This window comes from Patella vulgata, chromosome 3 (genome assembly GCF_932274485.2).
Source record: "Patella vulgata chromosome 3, xgPatVulg1.2, whole genome shotgun sequence".
Lineage (NCBI taxonomy): Eukaryota > Metazoa > Mollusca > Gastropoda > Patellidae > Patella > Patella vulgata.
In genome coordinates, this window is record NC_065881.2 from 107,557 (window position 1) to 124,378 (window position 16,822).

At 36.1% G+C, this 16,822-nt stretch overlaps 1 protein-coding gene across 1 annotated transcript; it reads left to right on the forward strand.

Moving 5' to 3' along the window:
* Positions 1-5,582: 5,582 nt before the first annotated feature.
* LOC126815837 (uncharacterized) lies at positions 5,583-11,769 on the forward strand. The gene is made up of 6 exons (XM_056099915.1): positions 5,583-6,950; positions 7,293-7,452; positions 7,605-7,771; positions 8,845-9,009; positions 9,922-9,940; positions 11,760-11,769. The coding sequence occupies exons 1-6, from the start codon at positions 6,269-6,271 to the stop codon at positions 11,767-11,769; spliced, it is 1,203 nt and encodes a 400-aa protein (XP_055955890.1). The 5' UTR covers positions 5,583-6,268.
* Positions 11,770-16,822: the final 5,053 nt, after the last annotated feature.

A 16,822-nucleotide genomic window follows, 5' to 3' on the forward strand; every position in this document is an offset into this window, starting at 1 on the left:
TTAAATACAAGGTTTTATTTTTTTGTAACAATTTACAAACCTGCGATCTGGTATTCTATGTAACCATTATAATTTTCTAAAATATCACGCCTAAAGCACTCTGTTGATGCACATAATAAAATATAGATAACTCGGAGAACCATTATATCAATAAATCGATCATGAGATACATCTGGACGATCAATTAAATTTGATTGGTTACTTTTCAGTTAACCAATACTGGCCAATTTCGATTACATCAACCCATTACAATATAGTATATATTCCTTTGATCTATCAGTTTATTGGGCCAATAAAAAAAGACAACCAGGCATTTTAACTATACAGACAACTTAACACCAATTAACATTCAAGTCTGTCTGACAATAATTGTCTGATTAATTAGTACCCACACCCTTCCAGTGAAGAACAGCACCTAATTTTCGGGATATGAATTAAGCCTTTTACTTCTTTTCTTAAACTTGTGGACTCCCGATTTCAGACTTTGTATGGAGTTTACTTTAAAAGAAAAAAAATCGTCGACGTTACGCATTACTTGTGTTAATGATATGAAAAAACACACAAGATTTTATAAATCTACACAACTTTTGTGTTATTGTGATCCAACACAAGTTTTATTTTCAGTGTGAATATAAACTGGCGTGTTTCTTACGTTTTATCTTATTCAACACTGTTATAACCCTTCGTCAACCATTTTATTGTTCACTGTCATCATAAATCTATCTCTCTGATCGATATACCAATGTTTACGAATAACACTATTTCACGATATACCAATGTTTAGCGAATATATGTATTATTGCAACATTGTCATCACGCTCCACACTCGTGAGTCATGGCATTGGGTTGATCAGATTCCCGTCAGGTCCGCTTCTCATGCTATTTGACTGGTCGCTTGTCGTATCTCTATTGTTATTAGGTGTAGTCTGTTTAGTGAGCTAATTAATATATCTAAACAATGGCGTTGACCTTGGGAGTAAAATACATTCCACAACAGTTTTTGTATTATACCATATTCATAGATTGCTACAGTTCTATGGTTAGATAAAGTTAATATTAGCAGTTGTCTCCCCTTAAACGTATTTCGTTATACTGGAGAATAATAGTACATGTATTATGTTTTGCTCTATGATTATTTATAGAAATGTTTTGTTATTTTGTTTGGTATTTTAACTTAGTAAAGCCATGATTGCATTATGTACCTTACTGTCGGCATTCATGAGCCTGTCCCTTGGCTTGAAAAGTTGATTACCTTGTGTAATGTTAACACTACCAGTATTATTATCTTATTTCACACTTTTCATAATTATATTCCCATATTTGCTCTTGTGTATTTGTGTATTTCAGTTAATCGTTTTACGTCATACGTCATATCATGTACGATGAGTATACAGTTATAGTTATTAATCATCATTTCAACTTTAATAATAAACATTATGTTAATCTACATACATTGTATGTCATCATTCAACTTATGACAATAGACGCATTAGTGTTCTCGCCCCGTTGGCAGTATAATCTCCTACACTGTTCTATACCACAACACCACATCGTTGGGTAGATGCACGGTTAGTGTTAAATGATGAGGTCGGCTCACGAGATGTAAACAGGGCTAGCGCTAATCCAAATCCTAACAAACCCTACAATCTCGCCAATAATCACGTGCCTTAACCTTGTTTACATCACGTCGACCTTGACTCAAAATGAGCTGGCCTTAACAAAGAGATTTAGCCGTATATGCACCATATTCTAGAATATTATGAAAGACTATAAGAAGGCACGGAATTAATATCTTCAAAAAAAAAAGCATCAACAACTAATTATAATGATTGATGAGGGAAGTAAACATCATAAGTGTTTATAAATTCATCAATGTCCTTGTTACCATTCAAACATTGAAAAAAAACCGATAACCCTTGGGGTCAGCAATTTGCGATCTTACTTGTTCTATGGGGACCCCTAGGCGACAACAATTACGCGATGCAGTGAAAATAAATTAATGACAACTTAACTGGAAATTGTTGTTTTTGGTCAAAATTTGCCATATTACGACCAATTTTTTGCCCAAATTTCAAAACGCGCCTACTCGAATTTTTGTTGATATTGGTCAGGTATGATAGGGCAAGTGGTCGACTTAAAATCCTGCAGTACTTTGGGAATAAATCTTCTGTGAGTTATCTGAGATATAATCCTTGAGTGGCATTTAGCGATTGAACACATTAAAAACACAACACAGTTTATATGGAAATACAATCACTGGTTTATAAGTATAGCACGACGTTTCGACAAGTATTCTCTTATCGTTATCAAGCACAAATGATATTTAGTTAAACTAAAAGGTGATATTTATAGTAAAACAAAAAAGAAGCCATAGATAAATGCTGTTATAATACAAGATAATAGTTAAATTGATCAAAGGGTAATTAAAACTTAAATATAGTTAATTGATGGGGGTTAACAGTGACCAGGGAGCAACAAAGCCATATATTTGATATAGACAAAATAAACACAATTTGAAGCCCTATTAATAAGATATTTATAATAATGTATAAATTGATCAAAGGATAATTAAAACTTAAATATTAGTTAATTGATAGGGGTTAACAATAATCAGTGGTTAACAATAGTCAGGGAGCAACAAAGCCATAAATTTGATATAGACAAAATAAACAATTTGAAGCCCTATAAGTAAGAAATGTATAATAATGGATGTATACAGTATAACCCCTTAATTTGGTAATTACAAAATATGGTTTATATAACAGGTATTATACTTCTCTAAGCTAATTAAGGGGGAGAGGTGGGGGGGAGAGCAGTATGATTGAAGTTAGGTTTTAAAATATGTAGAAATGGCCAAAAAGGAACAACAAAAGAAGAAAACAATGTGATTAAAATTAGGTTATATAATAACTAGAAATGTCCAAAAGAAACAAATAGGAAAACTATGGGCCAATAGACAACTATTTCTCCATCTTAATTAGTTCATCATAGGCCTTTGGTATATATAACCCTGTGTCTCTATTTAGTTCTGGGCTGTGGCGTTTGATTTGGATGGCTTCTATGATTTTCCTGTTTTTCTTTTGGTGTTTATGTATGGCTAAGTTTTGGACATTCTTCCAGTCTGGTTCGTGGCCCTGGTTCTTGCTTATATGTTCTGCTATTGCGGATACATTAGTTTTGGCTCTAGACTTATGTTCTGATATACGTTTGTCAAGTGGTCTTTTCGTTTAGTTTAACTAAATATCATTTGTGCTTGATAACGATAAGAGAATACTTGTCGAAACGTCGTGCTATACTTATAAACCAGTGATTGTATTTCCATATAAACTGTGTTGTGTTTTTAGTTATCTGAGAGTACCCATTTTACACGTTGAAAACTATGTCACCCTAAAACCTATGTAGCTGCTTCTTGGCGAGTCTGACCTAGAACTGCTGAGTGTGCTTATGAAGGGTATCCGTCCAAGTGTATGTCAGAAAAAAACAAACTGACTGGTACTAAACCCACTAGTTGGCTACGATATTCTGAAAATGTGTACAAATCAGTATTCTCCATGCGATTCTTCTTTTATTAAGAACGACGACTATCTTCAAGAGTTCAAATTAACATTGATTATAAAAATTTATCTTGTAGAATTTTGTTTTGCGTGTAGTGCGGTCCTCCTGCATTTACTATTAGTACAATATTTCTTTATGTGAGCGTTCCTCGTGCTGAATATGTTATTTTAGTTAAAAATCTTATTGTCCTTGTGACAAAATCGGACGTTCACGATCATTGTAGGAAAGGAGCGTAAATGATGTATAATTTTGTAACCTACAACTAGCAAACTTCCTACTAACAAAATAAAAAATAAAAATGACCGACCAACGCGTAATAAAAAAAAGGAGAAATAAATTAAAAACTCCAAAAATTGGGATAAAATAAAAGATTATCTAAGTTAAAAAATACTGTCTAGTTTCATGGATCTAGGAATCATTTAATTCATTAGATGTTCAGCTTTCTTTCTTTATACATGTATTTTTGTTTTGCAATTAATGATCACCTAGAACAGAAACTCGTAGAGAGCTGAAAAACGATAGGGTTTGACCTCTCATGACCGTTAACCAGCGCAATGTAACCTCTATCGCACTCACCAGGTTTTCGGTAAAATGGGGATAACTTCAGAACGGAAAGTCGTGAACACTGAATGCCTCAATGCTTAACACCAAATTTGAAAATAAATTAGCCTTTATCGTTAAAGGAGGGGAGTAGGGTGGGGATACGCCTGAAAAGACCCCCCCCCCCATCCCCATAACCTCAATGCTTCAAACGAATTTTTTTTTGTTTTAAAAAAAGTATGTTAAAACTATCGCGTTCAGAAAGGTGATGTTCGATTGTCAGTCTGGAACCTTGTGATACGACATTCAATTCTGGTGTGAGTAGAATCGTGACGTAATTAAACAACGAATATGTTTCAGCTGTCTTGGGTGATAAAAGCTGAAAATGGATAGGGTTCGTCCTCTCAACCAAATATGAAAAAAAAAGATTCCGTTAAAAATTGTTCACAAGCAAATTGTTGACGGACGGGCCGATGGGCAGTACAACGACATTATAGACCTGCACTTTGAGCGTATAAAAATGTTAGTCTTTCAATTGGCAGTGTGATTGTAATGTGAGCCTAGATCTACCCTTCATTTCAACATATTTACCAGACAATCTGTAACAGGTGAGGAAATAATAACTGGAATATTGTGTTTACTTGAAACTTGGATATTGTGTGTCAGGTGTGAATATATTATAGATATTATAAGACACAGATGGCAATATAGCTACATATTCACTCTACATATCAAATAATTTATTCTAGTTATCCAAAGGACATTTCACCGAGAAATATTTGTATTTTATAATACACTTACCGGTCTGAAAAAAAGTTCAACGTGTCTATGAACAAGTATATTCACCTAAACTATAATGATATACTAACATATTTATATACTTAAAGTCTCAAAAAACACGAGAACAGGCTATCTGAGTATGTCTTTAAAATATGACAATTTAGCACAATTTACTCATAAAAACTAAATATTCAATATTTAAAGTTCGGGGGGGGGGGGGTGTATCACACATAATTTACACAATAAAAATCTACGGACAAGACACAATACGTAGAAATTACAAACAGACGTGCATATCAGATTTGGTGAATGGATCCGGGCTCTAACCGTAAGCGTTCACTGCGCTGTACAGTCCCGGGCCTGTAGTGATTCAGACTTCACTCAAATTTGAAAACAATCAGGAATATAACCCAGAGAAACCATTGTGTAATTCCAGCATGAGCCATGATCTGCTATATGTTACAAGAAATATGAATGTAAACATATTGAAGTAAAAATTACCTATACGAGTAACCATATCGGTGAAAAGTATAAAAAATCAAGTAGTCTAAAAACTTAAAGTTAAGTGAGAAACATTTTAAGAAAGAGAGGGGGGGCGGGTAACGTCTATCTATGTCATTTCGGGACTAACATATGGTACGATTTTGATATTGGTGGGGTGGGGTTGGGCGCAATTGGTTGGGCAGGCGACCCTTTATATTCTAGAATTTTTCTAACACCCCTTGTGTCCGTTATGGTATGTCCATTTAATATATTAGAGATTATGGTAACATATGATGTTCGATTCAATAAACTGATCATTCAATGTAACCTACACCGGTTTCATTTATTGCCTGTGTTCTCTGGTCCGCGAATTACTTAAAAATATCACGGTTAAACTTTTAAATTCTTCTTAGAATATATTCTTCTGTAAAATTTAATCTTTAGTCAACCCAATAACCAAGGAATGTTTGAGTCGTAATTTATTCGTGTAGTATTAGTTTTTTGTGGATATTACAAGAATGAATGACCATCGACTAAAACATGATAACGCTGAACTACACGTGGTATGAAAATAACAATGATGGTGATGATACTGGCGTTGAACTACACATAACAATGATGAAGATAACACTGAACTGGGCGTGCTGTGATAGTAAAATGATGATGATAATAACGTTGAACTATGTGTAGTATGATAATAACGTTGAACTGTATATGGTATGATAATAACGTTGGATATATGCAGTATCATAACAACACTTACAGCATATTAATACCTATGATAATAACTATGATAATGCCGTCGAACAATATTTAGGAAACTCTGAGTAAAATGGGAGAAAAAAGCAAGTAACGCCCACTTTCTGTCAATTATTTATTTATAAATTAAATTCTCGGTGGTGTAAAAACAATGACTATAAAATCTCAACTCATTCTCAGGTTTATTTTTTCATTATGTTTTATTTGGTTTTTGATGGTGGGCGTTTTCTTGTTTACAGAGACTAACGTCAAACAGTTTGAAAATGTGGGTATAGGGCAGTTGAAGGAAAGGGGGGAGGAAGGGACGTTAAATGAAGGGAGTCGAGTTGTGAGTGCAGACATATTTGATATTAGTACACAAAACCATGAAAACTCTCTATATAGCGCTGAACATATTTTGATCGATAATGAAGATCTCCAAAGTAAGAAACAACTGCCTGGCGATCTACAAGAATATAATCCTAATGAAAAAAACATTGACAATAAAATCAGTCATGTCAGTGGTGATATAGCAGTTTTACAAGATGTGAATGAACTTCCACAATCAACGGAGCAGACCAATGGTAGGAACGATGTGGAAACGGGAATTGTAAGTAATAAATTTGAACTTAGAAAATCCAATAAAAATCTTATCCACGAAGAATCCGTGGAAATAAACGATTCACCAGTTCAAAGCATAACTTTGAAATATTTACAAGGGGGCATTCCTCGAAAAGCAACGGAACAGAATGGTTGGATAAATGTTTTACCGGAAGATACTGCTATGGAAAATGGTCAAAGTGAAGATACGGGTACCATAATGGTAGCAGGTCTTGCTTCCGATAGAAAACAAGGTAGTCGTTATCAATATTTTATAAGTATAAAATTAATGTGAGCTACAATCTATATATGACGTATCTTTTAATAATACTCTTTCAAAATTCATACTCCATATAGACCACTGTCGCTTCAGTTGTCTTCGAAACATTGTAAGCTTTAATATAATATTTTATTAACCAAATTTTGTCAAATAATTACAAATGCATCAGTATCATTGAACATTAGTTCCGTAAATGCATGACAGCTAAAGTGCCGATAAATCCTAGTCTCAGATTATATACAGCCGGTCCGTTAACGACAATTCTTATAACTACTCTTCCTGGCCTTTAGAATTTTTTTGAATTTTTTTGAATTAGCTTTTGGTGAAATGGGACAACCTGTAAATATAAATGTAGAACAGCTCAACCAGACAGAAAGAGACAGATACCAAGCCTTGTTTAAAAGAAATTATTTCAATGAATATGCCAGCGAGAAAATTTCTCTCCATAGAACTCTCCCGGATAAACGGGACGAAAGGTAGGTTTGGTTTGGTTGAATTCGTCAATATATTAAACAGAATAAATCATATTATTTGAAACTCCAAATGTTAGTTCAACATAGTAAACAGATAACTAAGCTGTCTTAAATTGTACCTTTTTCAATGTCTGTCTAAAATTTGGTACTTTTAGTTGCTTAACGAAAATTTATGGAAAAAACTTACCAGACACTGCTATTATCATCTGTTTTCATAATGAGGCTTGGTCGACTCTGTTACGAACTGTTCATAGTGTGTTGGATCGATCACCGCCACATCTAGTACGAGAAATCATTCTGATAGATGACTTCTCAGACTTAGGTAAAGTGTTGTTTGTTTTTAAAATTATAAATGGTCTGATAACGGTCAATGTTATTTCCCAAACAATATAAATACTATAGTACCTTGTACCCAGTTTAAACCATAGTACCTTGTACCCAGTTTAACCCATAGTACGTTGTACCAAGTTTACCCCATAGTACCTTGTACCCAGGTAACCCCATAGTACCTTCTACCCAGTTTACCCAATAGTACCTTGTACCCAGTTTACCCCATAGTACCTTGTATCCAGTTTAAACCTTATTACTTTACTCCATCTATTATTTCCCTTCGCTTTTTCTATATTCTATTTAGTTCAACTAATATTTATCCATGTGATAAATGGGGTTTAACGTCCACTCGACACAAACTAGGTCATTTCGGGACTAACATATGGTTAATTTTATATCAATAATCTTATTGCGCGTAACGGTCCTTAGCAGTGAGGGGGGGGGGGGGGAACGGAGAAAACCCACGAGGTTGGACAGTCACATCTACTGCTTGTTACGTACAAGCGAGGAATCGAAACCACGCCACTTGAATCAGTGACAGACCTTATGGTACAACGCGCACGTTAACCGTTTGACAACTCCACCCCCATCTGAGAGGGAATTAACAAAAGAACAATATAGAACTACAATAGGGAACCGCGGTGCTTCATTAAGGATTGAAAAACAACAAGGTCTCGTGTACACATTGACGTGCACTTAACTGATCTAATTCGAAATAAAAAGTATGTCGTAGCGCCGCTGTCTGGGCAAAATTTCGGTTATTGCACACTACATGCCAATAGCTCCATTTTCTCAATTTAATTGTGTTAAAAAATTTAGCTTGTCTCAGCTGTTTGTTTAAATGTTCTTTTTCAGAGCTACCAAGTATAATTGGGACAGACGTCTCGTGATTATATATTTTTTGATGTTATTTCTTTGCAACAAAAGCTAATCTATCAACCTTGATAAGAACCAACAAGATTAGTTTCCGGATGGTTCGATGTTTTATAGTGCTGTTGATAATATTTAAAAATCGAGTGTCAGTGCGAATATTCTGATATGTTTAAATATAATATTGACTTTCAGATCATCTCAAAGCACCATTGGATAACTACATCTCCACACTACCAAAAGTTCGGTTAATCCGGCTACCACAAAGAGAAGGTTTAATCCGGGCACGGTTAGTTGGGTATCGAAATGCCACAGCACCGGTACTGACATTCCTAGACTCGCACGTAGAGTGCCTGATTGGTGAGTGATTTCATTGGATATTGACGGGCATAAGCCATACAATGTGCTATGCGGGAAATTTTACCCGAACAGCGGCACTATGGGCTACTCTTATATCGAATTCCAACTGTCAAAGGATCTTTTACGTTCACGCCAATGTGTACACGGAACCTCGGTTTTCGTCCCATCCGAACGACTAGACAACTCCTTGTCAGGCCCTCCGCCCTGTATCACTGACAAGGGGGAACCACGCCGGCAAATCTGGATGAACTTTCTCGGCCAATGCAGAGATCGAACACCCGACCTCCAGGCTAGTGAGCCAGCGTCTTACCCACTTAGCCACCGTGACCCCCCACTTCGATGAAGTCGTAAAGCCGAATGTGCAGGTGATCAACAAATGGTACAATGAACCATACTACATTCGATTAAATTTTCGACATATCTCGCCCGTAACTAGGGGGCGCCTCTATTACGCGTTCATGATTGATTAAAATGATCGGTATGGATAAAGTCTTGTTTTGGTATATGGGTTGGTCGTAATGTTTGCTCTTGAAAAACTCTAGTTGTTGAGTGGTCTCGTTTTGGGACTAGTTGAAATTTCTAAGATCCTAGCGATATGTCCCCCAATCACAAACTTCAGCTGCTTGTTTTTCACGGTACTCTTTATTTTATTTTGATGACAGACGATGTATGTTCGCTGTATATTTGAGGCATTCAGGTTTAATCAGTTATAGTATATTGGGGATCTATTGGGAAATTGGGTCGACCCGCATGTAAATCAAGGATCTGAAGGGGTTGTGGGTTTTACAGACAACTCGGTTGGTTAGCAGGTTCGGCAACCTTCAGCTTAAATGATTCATCCAGTGGGGTCTTTGTTCGGCCCAGTCCAAGTGGTTCATATGTGTACAGTTAACTATGTGTCTTATATTCTAGGTTGGCTGGAACCGTTATTGTTCCGCTCAGTCCAAGTGGTTCATATGTTTACAGTTAACTCTGTGTCTTATATTCTAGGTTGGCTGGAACCGTTATTGTTCCGCTCAGTCCAAGTGGTTCATATGTATACAGTTAACTCTGTGTCTTATATTCTAGGTTGGCTGGAACCGTTATTGTTCCGCCCAGTCCAAGTGGTTCATATGTATACAGTTAACTCTGTGTCTTATATTCTAGGTTGGCTGGAACCGTTATTATTCCGCCCAGTCCAAGTGGTTCATATGTGTACAGTTAACTCTGTGTCTTATATTCTAGGTTGGCTGGAACCGTTATTGTTCCGCCCAGTCCAAGTGGTTCATATGTATACAGTTAACTCTGTGTCTTATATTCTAGGTTGGCTGGAACCGTTATTGTTCCGCCCAGTCCAAGTGGTTCATATGTATACAGTTAACTCTGTGTCTTATATTCTATACAGGTCACAATTCTATGGAATACAATTACTGCTTTTTACTGAGCGACGTTTCGACTAGGCTTCTCTAGTCATTATCAAGCTATGATAAAAAATGAAAATATGACAGGACAATATATACATGTACACCACAATGCTAAGTTAATGATGACAAACCAGGGATGTAACTAATATCGGCATCCCTGCATCGCATCAAGAAAGTAAGATTATTACATACGAAGAACAGAAGGAAAATATGTACATGTATGTAATAATCTTACTTTCTTGATGCGATGCAGGGATGCCGATATTAGTTACATCCCTGGTTTGTCATCATTAACTTAGCATTGTGGTGTACATGTATATATTGTCCTGTCATATTTTCATTTTTTATCATAGCTTGATAATGACTAGAGAAGCCTAGTCGAAACGTCGCTCAGTAAAAAGCAGTAATTGTATTCCATAGAATTGTGACCTGTATACTCTAGTTCAATTACTAAATGCCATTGAAACAGTCTTATATTCTAGGTTGGCTGGAACCGTTATTGTTCCGCTCAGTCCAAGTGGTTCATGTGTATACAGTTAACCCTGTGTCTTATATTCTAGGTTGGCTGGAATCGTTATTGTTCCGCTCAGTCCAAGTGGTTCATGTGTATACAGTTAACTCTGTGTCTTATATTCTAGGTTGGCTGGAACCGTTATTGTTCCGCCCAGTCCAAGTGGTTCATATGTATACAGTTAACTATGTGTCTTATATTCTAGGTTGGCTGGAACCGTTATTGTTCCGCTCAGTCCAAGTGGTTCATATGTATACAGTTAACTCTATGTCTTATATTCTAGGTTGGCTGGAACCGTTATTGTTCCGGATAAGCGAAGCTAAATCTAGACAAAGTGTTGTATTTCCGACGCTGGATAATATTGACGACATAACTCTCGAATATGGTGAGGCTGTTATTGATATGGTGGGTGCTTTCCATTGGAAGGATATGACCTTTACATGGGTCAAAGTACCGCGTGATATCTGGGATATCCGGAAAGAGATGGCCGAACCATTACGGCAAGTTCTCCATACTTTACTGTAAACCAAACTCAAATCAGTTGTTAGTTGCACGGAGGCCTTCTTGGAGAATCTGAACAATTCAATACATTTTATTTTATCAGATTATTCCCAAAGCCTGTCTATATAATTGAGTATTTCACCCCAACTTATCGATGTTGTGAAAGATGAATCTCTACAGGGCGATCAGCTCACTTCAATATTCACGAATTTAAATCTTTTTAACACATTGGACACTTATAATCATCGCTTAAATACTTTAATCGCTCCTTTTTTAATCCGATTTAATCCAGTCTAATCGAGTATTATCTGTCGTTGATTTTCTTTTCTTTTCAGTACATTTTAGCGGGAATACGGCCGTGGAAAATATGACCTATTCCCTACAATTGCAAATAATGCTCAGAGACTTTGACAATAGTATATGTCTCTTTGTAGATCTCCAACTATGCCTGGTGGTATTTTCAGTATAGATAAAGAATATTTTGCTAAACTAGGAACATATGATCCAGGTTTAGAGACATGGGGTGGTGAAAATCTAGAATTGTCTTTCAAGGTAAGGTTGTAACTTTATTGTTTAAATGTATATAGATGATACCCGCTGGATTGGCCGACAAAGTTTTCGTGATTTTCTGGCGTGGTTTCATCTCGTCGGTGGCTCAGGACATGCGGCCTGGCAATTACAGTGTCTAGTCGCTCGAATGAAACGAAAAACAGAGGTCCCGCGTACACGTGAAAGTTAAGAGTTCGCCAGAACACCAATTACCGGTTAAAATTTCCCTCATAGCACACTATATGGCATATTCTCTGTCCTCATTAGCCCAGTCGGTGCAGAACAGTGGAACGTTAAATTCCATTCATTTCATTTCATTTCTTCCACAAAAAAGGAAGAAAATAGAATTGGTAAATTTTAGAATTGGTAATCGTGATATTATTTTATCTACCAGATCTGGATGTGTGGAGGAACCCTGGAAATGATTCCATGTTCCCGAGTGGCTCACATTTTCCGTACAGCTTCGCCGTACTCCTGGCCAAATGGTAGTGTGACGTCATGGAGAAATGTTGTAAGAGTAGCCAAGGTCTGGATGGACGAATATCAACATTTCTTCTTTGACTTTTATAAAGTAAAGGTTCGTATTTTATAAAATATATATATTTAAATTTTACTTTCACAGGACTAACTTCGCCTTTCGTATTATTATGGGCAATCGGCAAGCAACAGATCGAGTTTTAATCCCCCATTTGTAGTTTGTGCTGCCATCAACTGATCAAACTAGGCGATAGGTTTTGTACTTGTGTACCTTGACTGGTGGTCGTCATGTAGTTTAACTATCTCTCAGTTTAACTGTAAAGCCACCTAGAGTATTAAATGTTATTAGGGACCTAGAACATATATAGGTTGTTCTTCACTTTTATTCATTTTACGTGTGCACCAACGTCACGGTTTGAATAAACAACACATTATAAATATATTTAAACATGTAATTTGTAATCAGTAAGACAAATTAAATTAATATTGATGTGATTTTCTAATTTAATTTTCAGTTAAATACAGGAGACCTGAATTCACGACAAAAATTAAGAAATAATTTAAATTGTGAAAACTTTAGTTGGTATGCCGAGACGATATTAAAATATTATATGTATATACCAACTGATGCTTTAACTGTTGGAGAGGTTAGTTTTTTGTTTCATCTAGGTCAAGAGGTTGGGGTAAGTAAAGATACAGTGCACATTAAATACCCTCATTTCATATCTTTCTGCCTCAAACCGGCACCTAATCACACCCATTCACCGTAATTATCTACAGTTGCAAGTATCGATGACGCACACTTAACATTCAGAGAACTTTAGAATTGGAACTATAAATGGAAATAATCATTGGTCTCTATTCATCTGCTATAATATAAAGATATTTATGTTTTGTGTTTAAGATTCGAGCATATAATCTAGATGGGTGTCTAGATAGTTGTGATCGACATGGTATATTGAAGCTATATCAATGTCATGGGAACGGTGGTAACCAGGTAAACATTTGTTCACTATCACTAAAAGATGTCGGCCTCAACTCAATTAAAACTTGTTACCCCCAACACGAACTAATGTAGCATGGCTAAATCCACAAACATTATTACAATAAATTATGACATACAGCGACAAGTGATATGCTATGTCGCTTTACAAGTTATTGGCGGCATTATAAACCCATCGGTCCATTCTTTTCGTTTTCTTTGTCTCAAAGATCCTAATAAGTGAGAGAGAGGAGAGTTTATAAGACAAGTTTCGATTCGGGGGGTGGGGGTGATGAGGCGTGTGAGGGGGCAATGCCTAAAATTTGGTGGAAATATGTTAATGTTGAAATAATTGATGATCATCTTATATCTATCCCTGTTCATCTCTAAATACAGGGTGCCACTGGTGGGAGGGTGCGGCGGGGCGGAGATCTTGATCGTCATCGTATTCATTAGTAAAACATTAAATGCATATCTCTAAAATCAAGTTAATATTCCACAGCTGGACAATTAAAATCAAGTTGATAAGGCACGGCTGGACAATTGTCAAGTTGCACAGCTGGACAATAGTCAAGTTGCACAGCTGGACAATTGTTTTGCTTTTCTAGCAAGGTGCGGGTATTGTGTGTAGGTGTGGGTGGGTGAAGGTAAGTGGGACGAAGGTGACAATGCATATACAATTGGCGGAAATGTTACGATGATTGTGATGAACATTTTATAGATTAGTTTTTAGCACTGCCAACCGTTTTGCTTTGCGGAGATGGCGATTGATTTGGAGTGTAATTTTATGAACAAAAACCAGGTGGTGTTTTAAAAATTGTTCTTTACAACATGGTATTCTTCTGCATTTATCAATATACTCAACAAATAATGTCTTAAAGATACAGTATGCAAGATTTGGATATAGATCTGAACGTTCTTTCTATAATAGATCAAAAATAAATACTTAAATATTAAGATCTCATGAGATGACGAACCCCATCGATAGTCAACTATCCGTAGCATTCTGTTCCAAAGTTACCCCTTTTCCGAAAACCTACACTCCAATTCCCCAGTTCTCCGTCGATATATTGCAAAATGTGAACGTTTCTTGGATTGTTAAAACAGATACATGTTGACAGCATTTCCAATTATTACGTATGGAAGACCTGTCAGTGGGATTTTTTGTGACATAGATCCACAGTAATAAAAAAATATCTTTTAGAAAATCAAAAGATTAGATTTACATATCATCAGAAACATACAACAAAAAAACAAATCTCGAATAACAAATTTCCAAATACAAATCTTGCTTAACCCTCGTCAAATAAATTATATTGAAGTATGTACGATTTGTTATAGAATGAAGTCATACAAAAAGAGGTTATGTATGAATTCTATACAATCATGATGATAGAGTGCAACTTTAAACCCCATTACATTTCATAATAGATTATTAATGTTGTTTTTGTAACCCAAAATACAGTCAGTTGTTCATGTGGCTTATATACATTTATCAAGAGACCCCCCCCCCCCCCCCGCCTACCTCAAGGCAAGCCAGTTTATCTAAAGACATCCTTTATGTTCGAGATCAACACTGCTTAAAATTAATGATTTAATAATATACAATGTGAGCACCAACACTTATTTTGGACCCCCCCCCCTCGCCTGACCAATATTTTACTCAAATTTTCGACATTGCACTCTACCAATCAATCGAAAACGATACCATCTTTTTTAGACTAGTATTATCATGTATTCGGCATCGGACCGTCCGAACAACCCCCTGACAAATCAAAACAGTTATCCAGAGTCTAAATTAATGTTTTACTAATCTGTAAGGTGATCATTATTTATATCAACATTATCACATTTCCCGCCAGTTTTAATCTCTCAGACATTTTTAGACATAGTGTGTATATATGTATTTTAAATTGCCTAGAATTGGTATTATACTGAATCTGGATTGGTTAGAACTGAAGTCAGATTAACGAAAGCATCTGAAGGTTGTTTATCCTTTAATTTAAATCAGCCGACTATAGATATATGTAATATAACAGATCCTAAGCAGATATATAGATACACCAAGGTAGGTATAATACCTATAACATCTTTGTGGTAATAATAATAAAATAAAACCAAGTGCGAACAATCCAAACCATTAGAAAAAATTCGAAGTCCTACAAAACGGTATAGACAAAATAGTGTAATAAGGCAAAATAGTGTAATCAGCACATGGACTGTTCACCGTGTACAAAATACTCGACAAACAGTGGTAACAGGTGTCCGGAAGAGTAAGCTTACCTTGCCTGGCGCCACACCCGCCATAGCTGCATCCAAACTATTAGACGAAATCTCGGTAAAATAGCGTGATTGGCCAATGGACTATCGGTGTGCAAAATGCACGTGATGAACTGCGTTAACGATGTAGTAGACAGACATTATCAGGGAGATAGTATACGCATTAATTAAATAATTATATCTAGAATAATAGCCGAGAGAGATATGTTATATTTACCAATAAAGTCGTTTCGGGTGATCCCATGGCGTGTACGTAAATTGATCCTTGACAGTGGGTATTCAATTGCTATCAGAGCAAACTTTCAATCTCCATTAGCCCACTAGGGCGTTAAACCCCATTTCCTTCATTGCGCCCATGTTCTACTATTATACGTCTGTGTAGTTGATTTTGTCCGACCTCGACTGTCAACTCGAATATATAAAACGTTTGGATTAACAAGTCTGAGCCTTAAACGTATATTAATCAGTTTTATTTAAGATACGATCCGAAACGGCTCCTGTTTCTTGGTTGTAATTGGGTCATATAATCATTTCATAAAGCTTTTACCAGTACTGAACAGGGTGCAGACAAGAGCGGGTTAAAAATAAACAATAATTACACAACCCACGTTTTACATAATGGGGCTACATTATGTAAAGTGGGCTGCTCTTGAAGTTTCTCAAGGAAGCCTGAAAATAAGACACGTGCCGTAGACAGTGTCAAGAACATCAGACACAAACCATTTGAGTTCTAATGATTTTCCTGGTAGACAAGGCCTCCTCTCAAGTAGTTTTAAATGAGTTTCCTGGTAGACTATGGTGTGGCTTGGATATATCTTTAAAGACCACGTAAGATCAAAAATCTAAATTGCATCTATGTATAGCCCATGGTACGGCAAGTTTACACCAATCTGATTAAAATTAAGTCCGCTGTTAATGTTTAAGTATCCGACACGCCAAAACGCTTTTCGATTTTTCAATTACGACCTTAATCCGTTTGATTGGCTGTTGACGTCACAGGCACTACACATAGGATATACATTATCTATACAATATCTCACTGTCTGTACAATATAGCACTATCAAGACACACGGCAACTGGACAAGCGTCTATTGACGGTCCAATTACCA

Bases quoted from the DNA above. Each gene is read 5' to 3' on its own strand.
- LOC126815837 (XM_056099915.1), top strand. From the start codon at position 6,269: ATGACTATAAAATCTCAACTCATTCTCAGGTTTATTTTTTCATTATGT. The intron at 7,453-7,604 runs GTAGGTTTGGTT...TGGTACTTTTAG, and splicing joins CCGGATAAACGGGACGAAAG to TTGCTTAACGAAAATTTATG. The intron at 7,772-8,844 runs GTAAAGTGTTGT...ATTGACTTTCAG, and splicing joins AGATGACTTCTCAGACTTAG to ATCATCTCAAAGCACCATTG.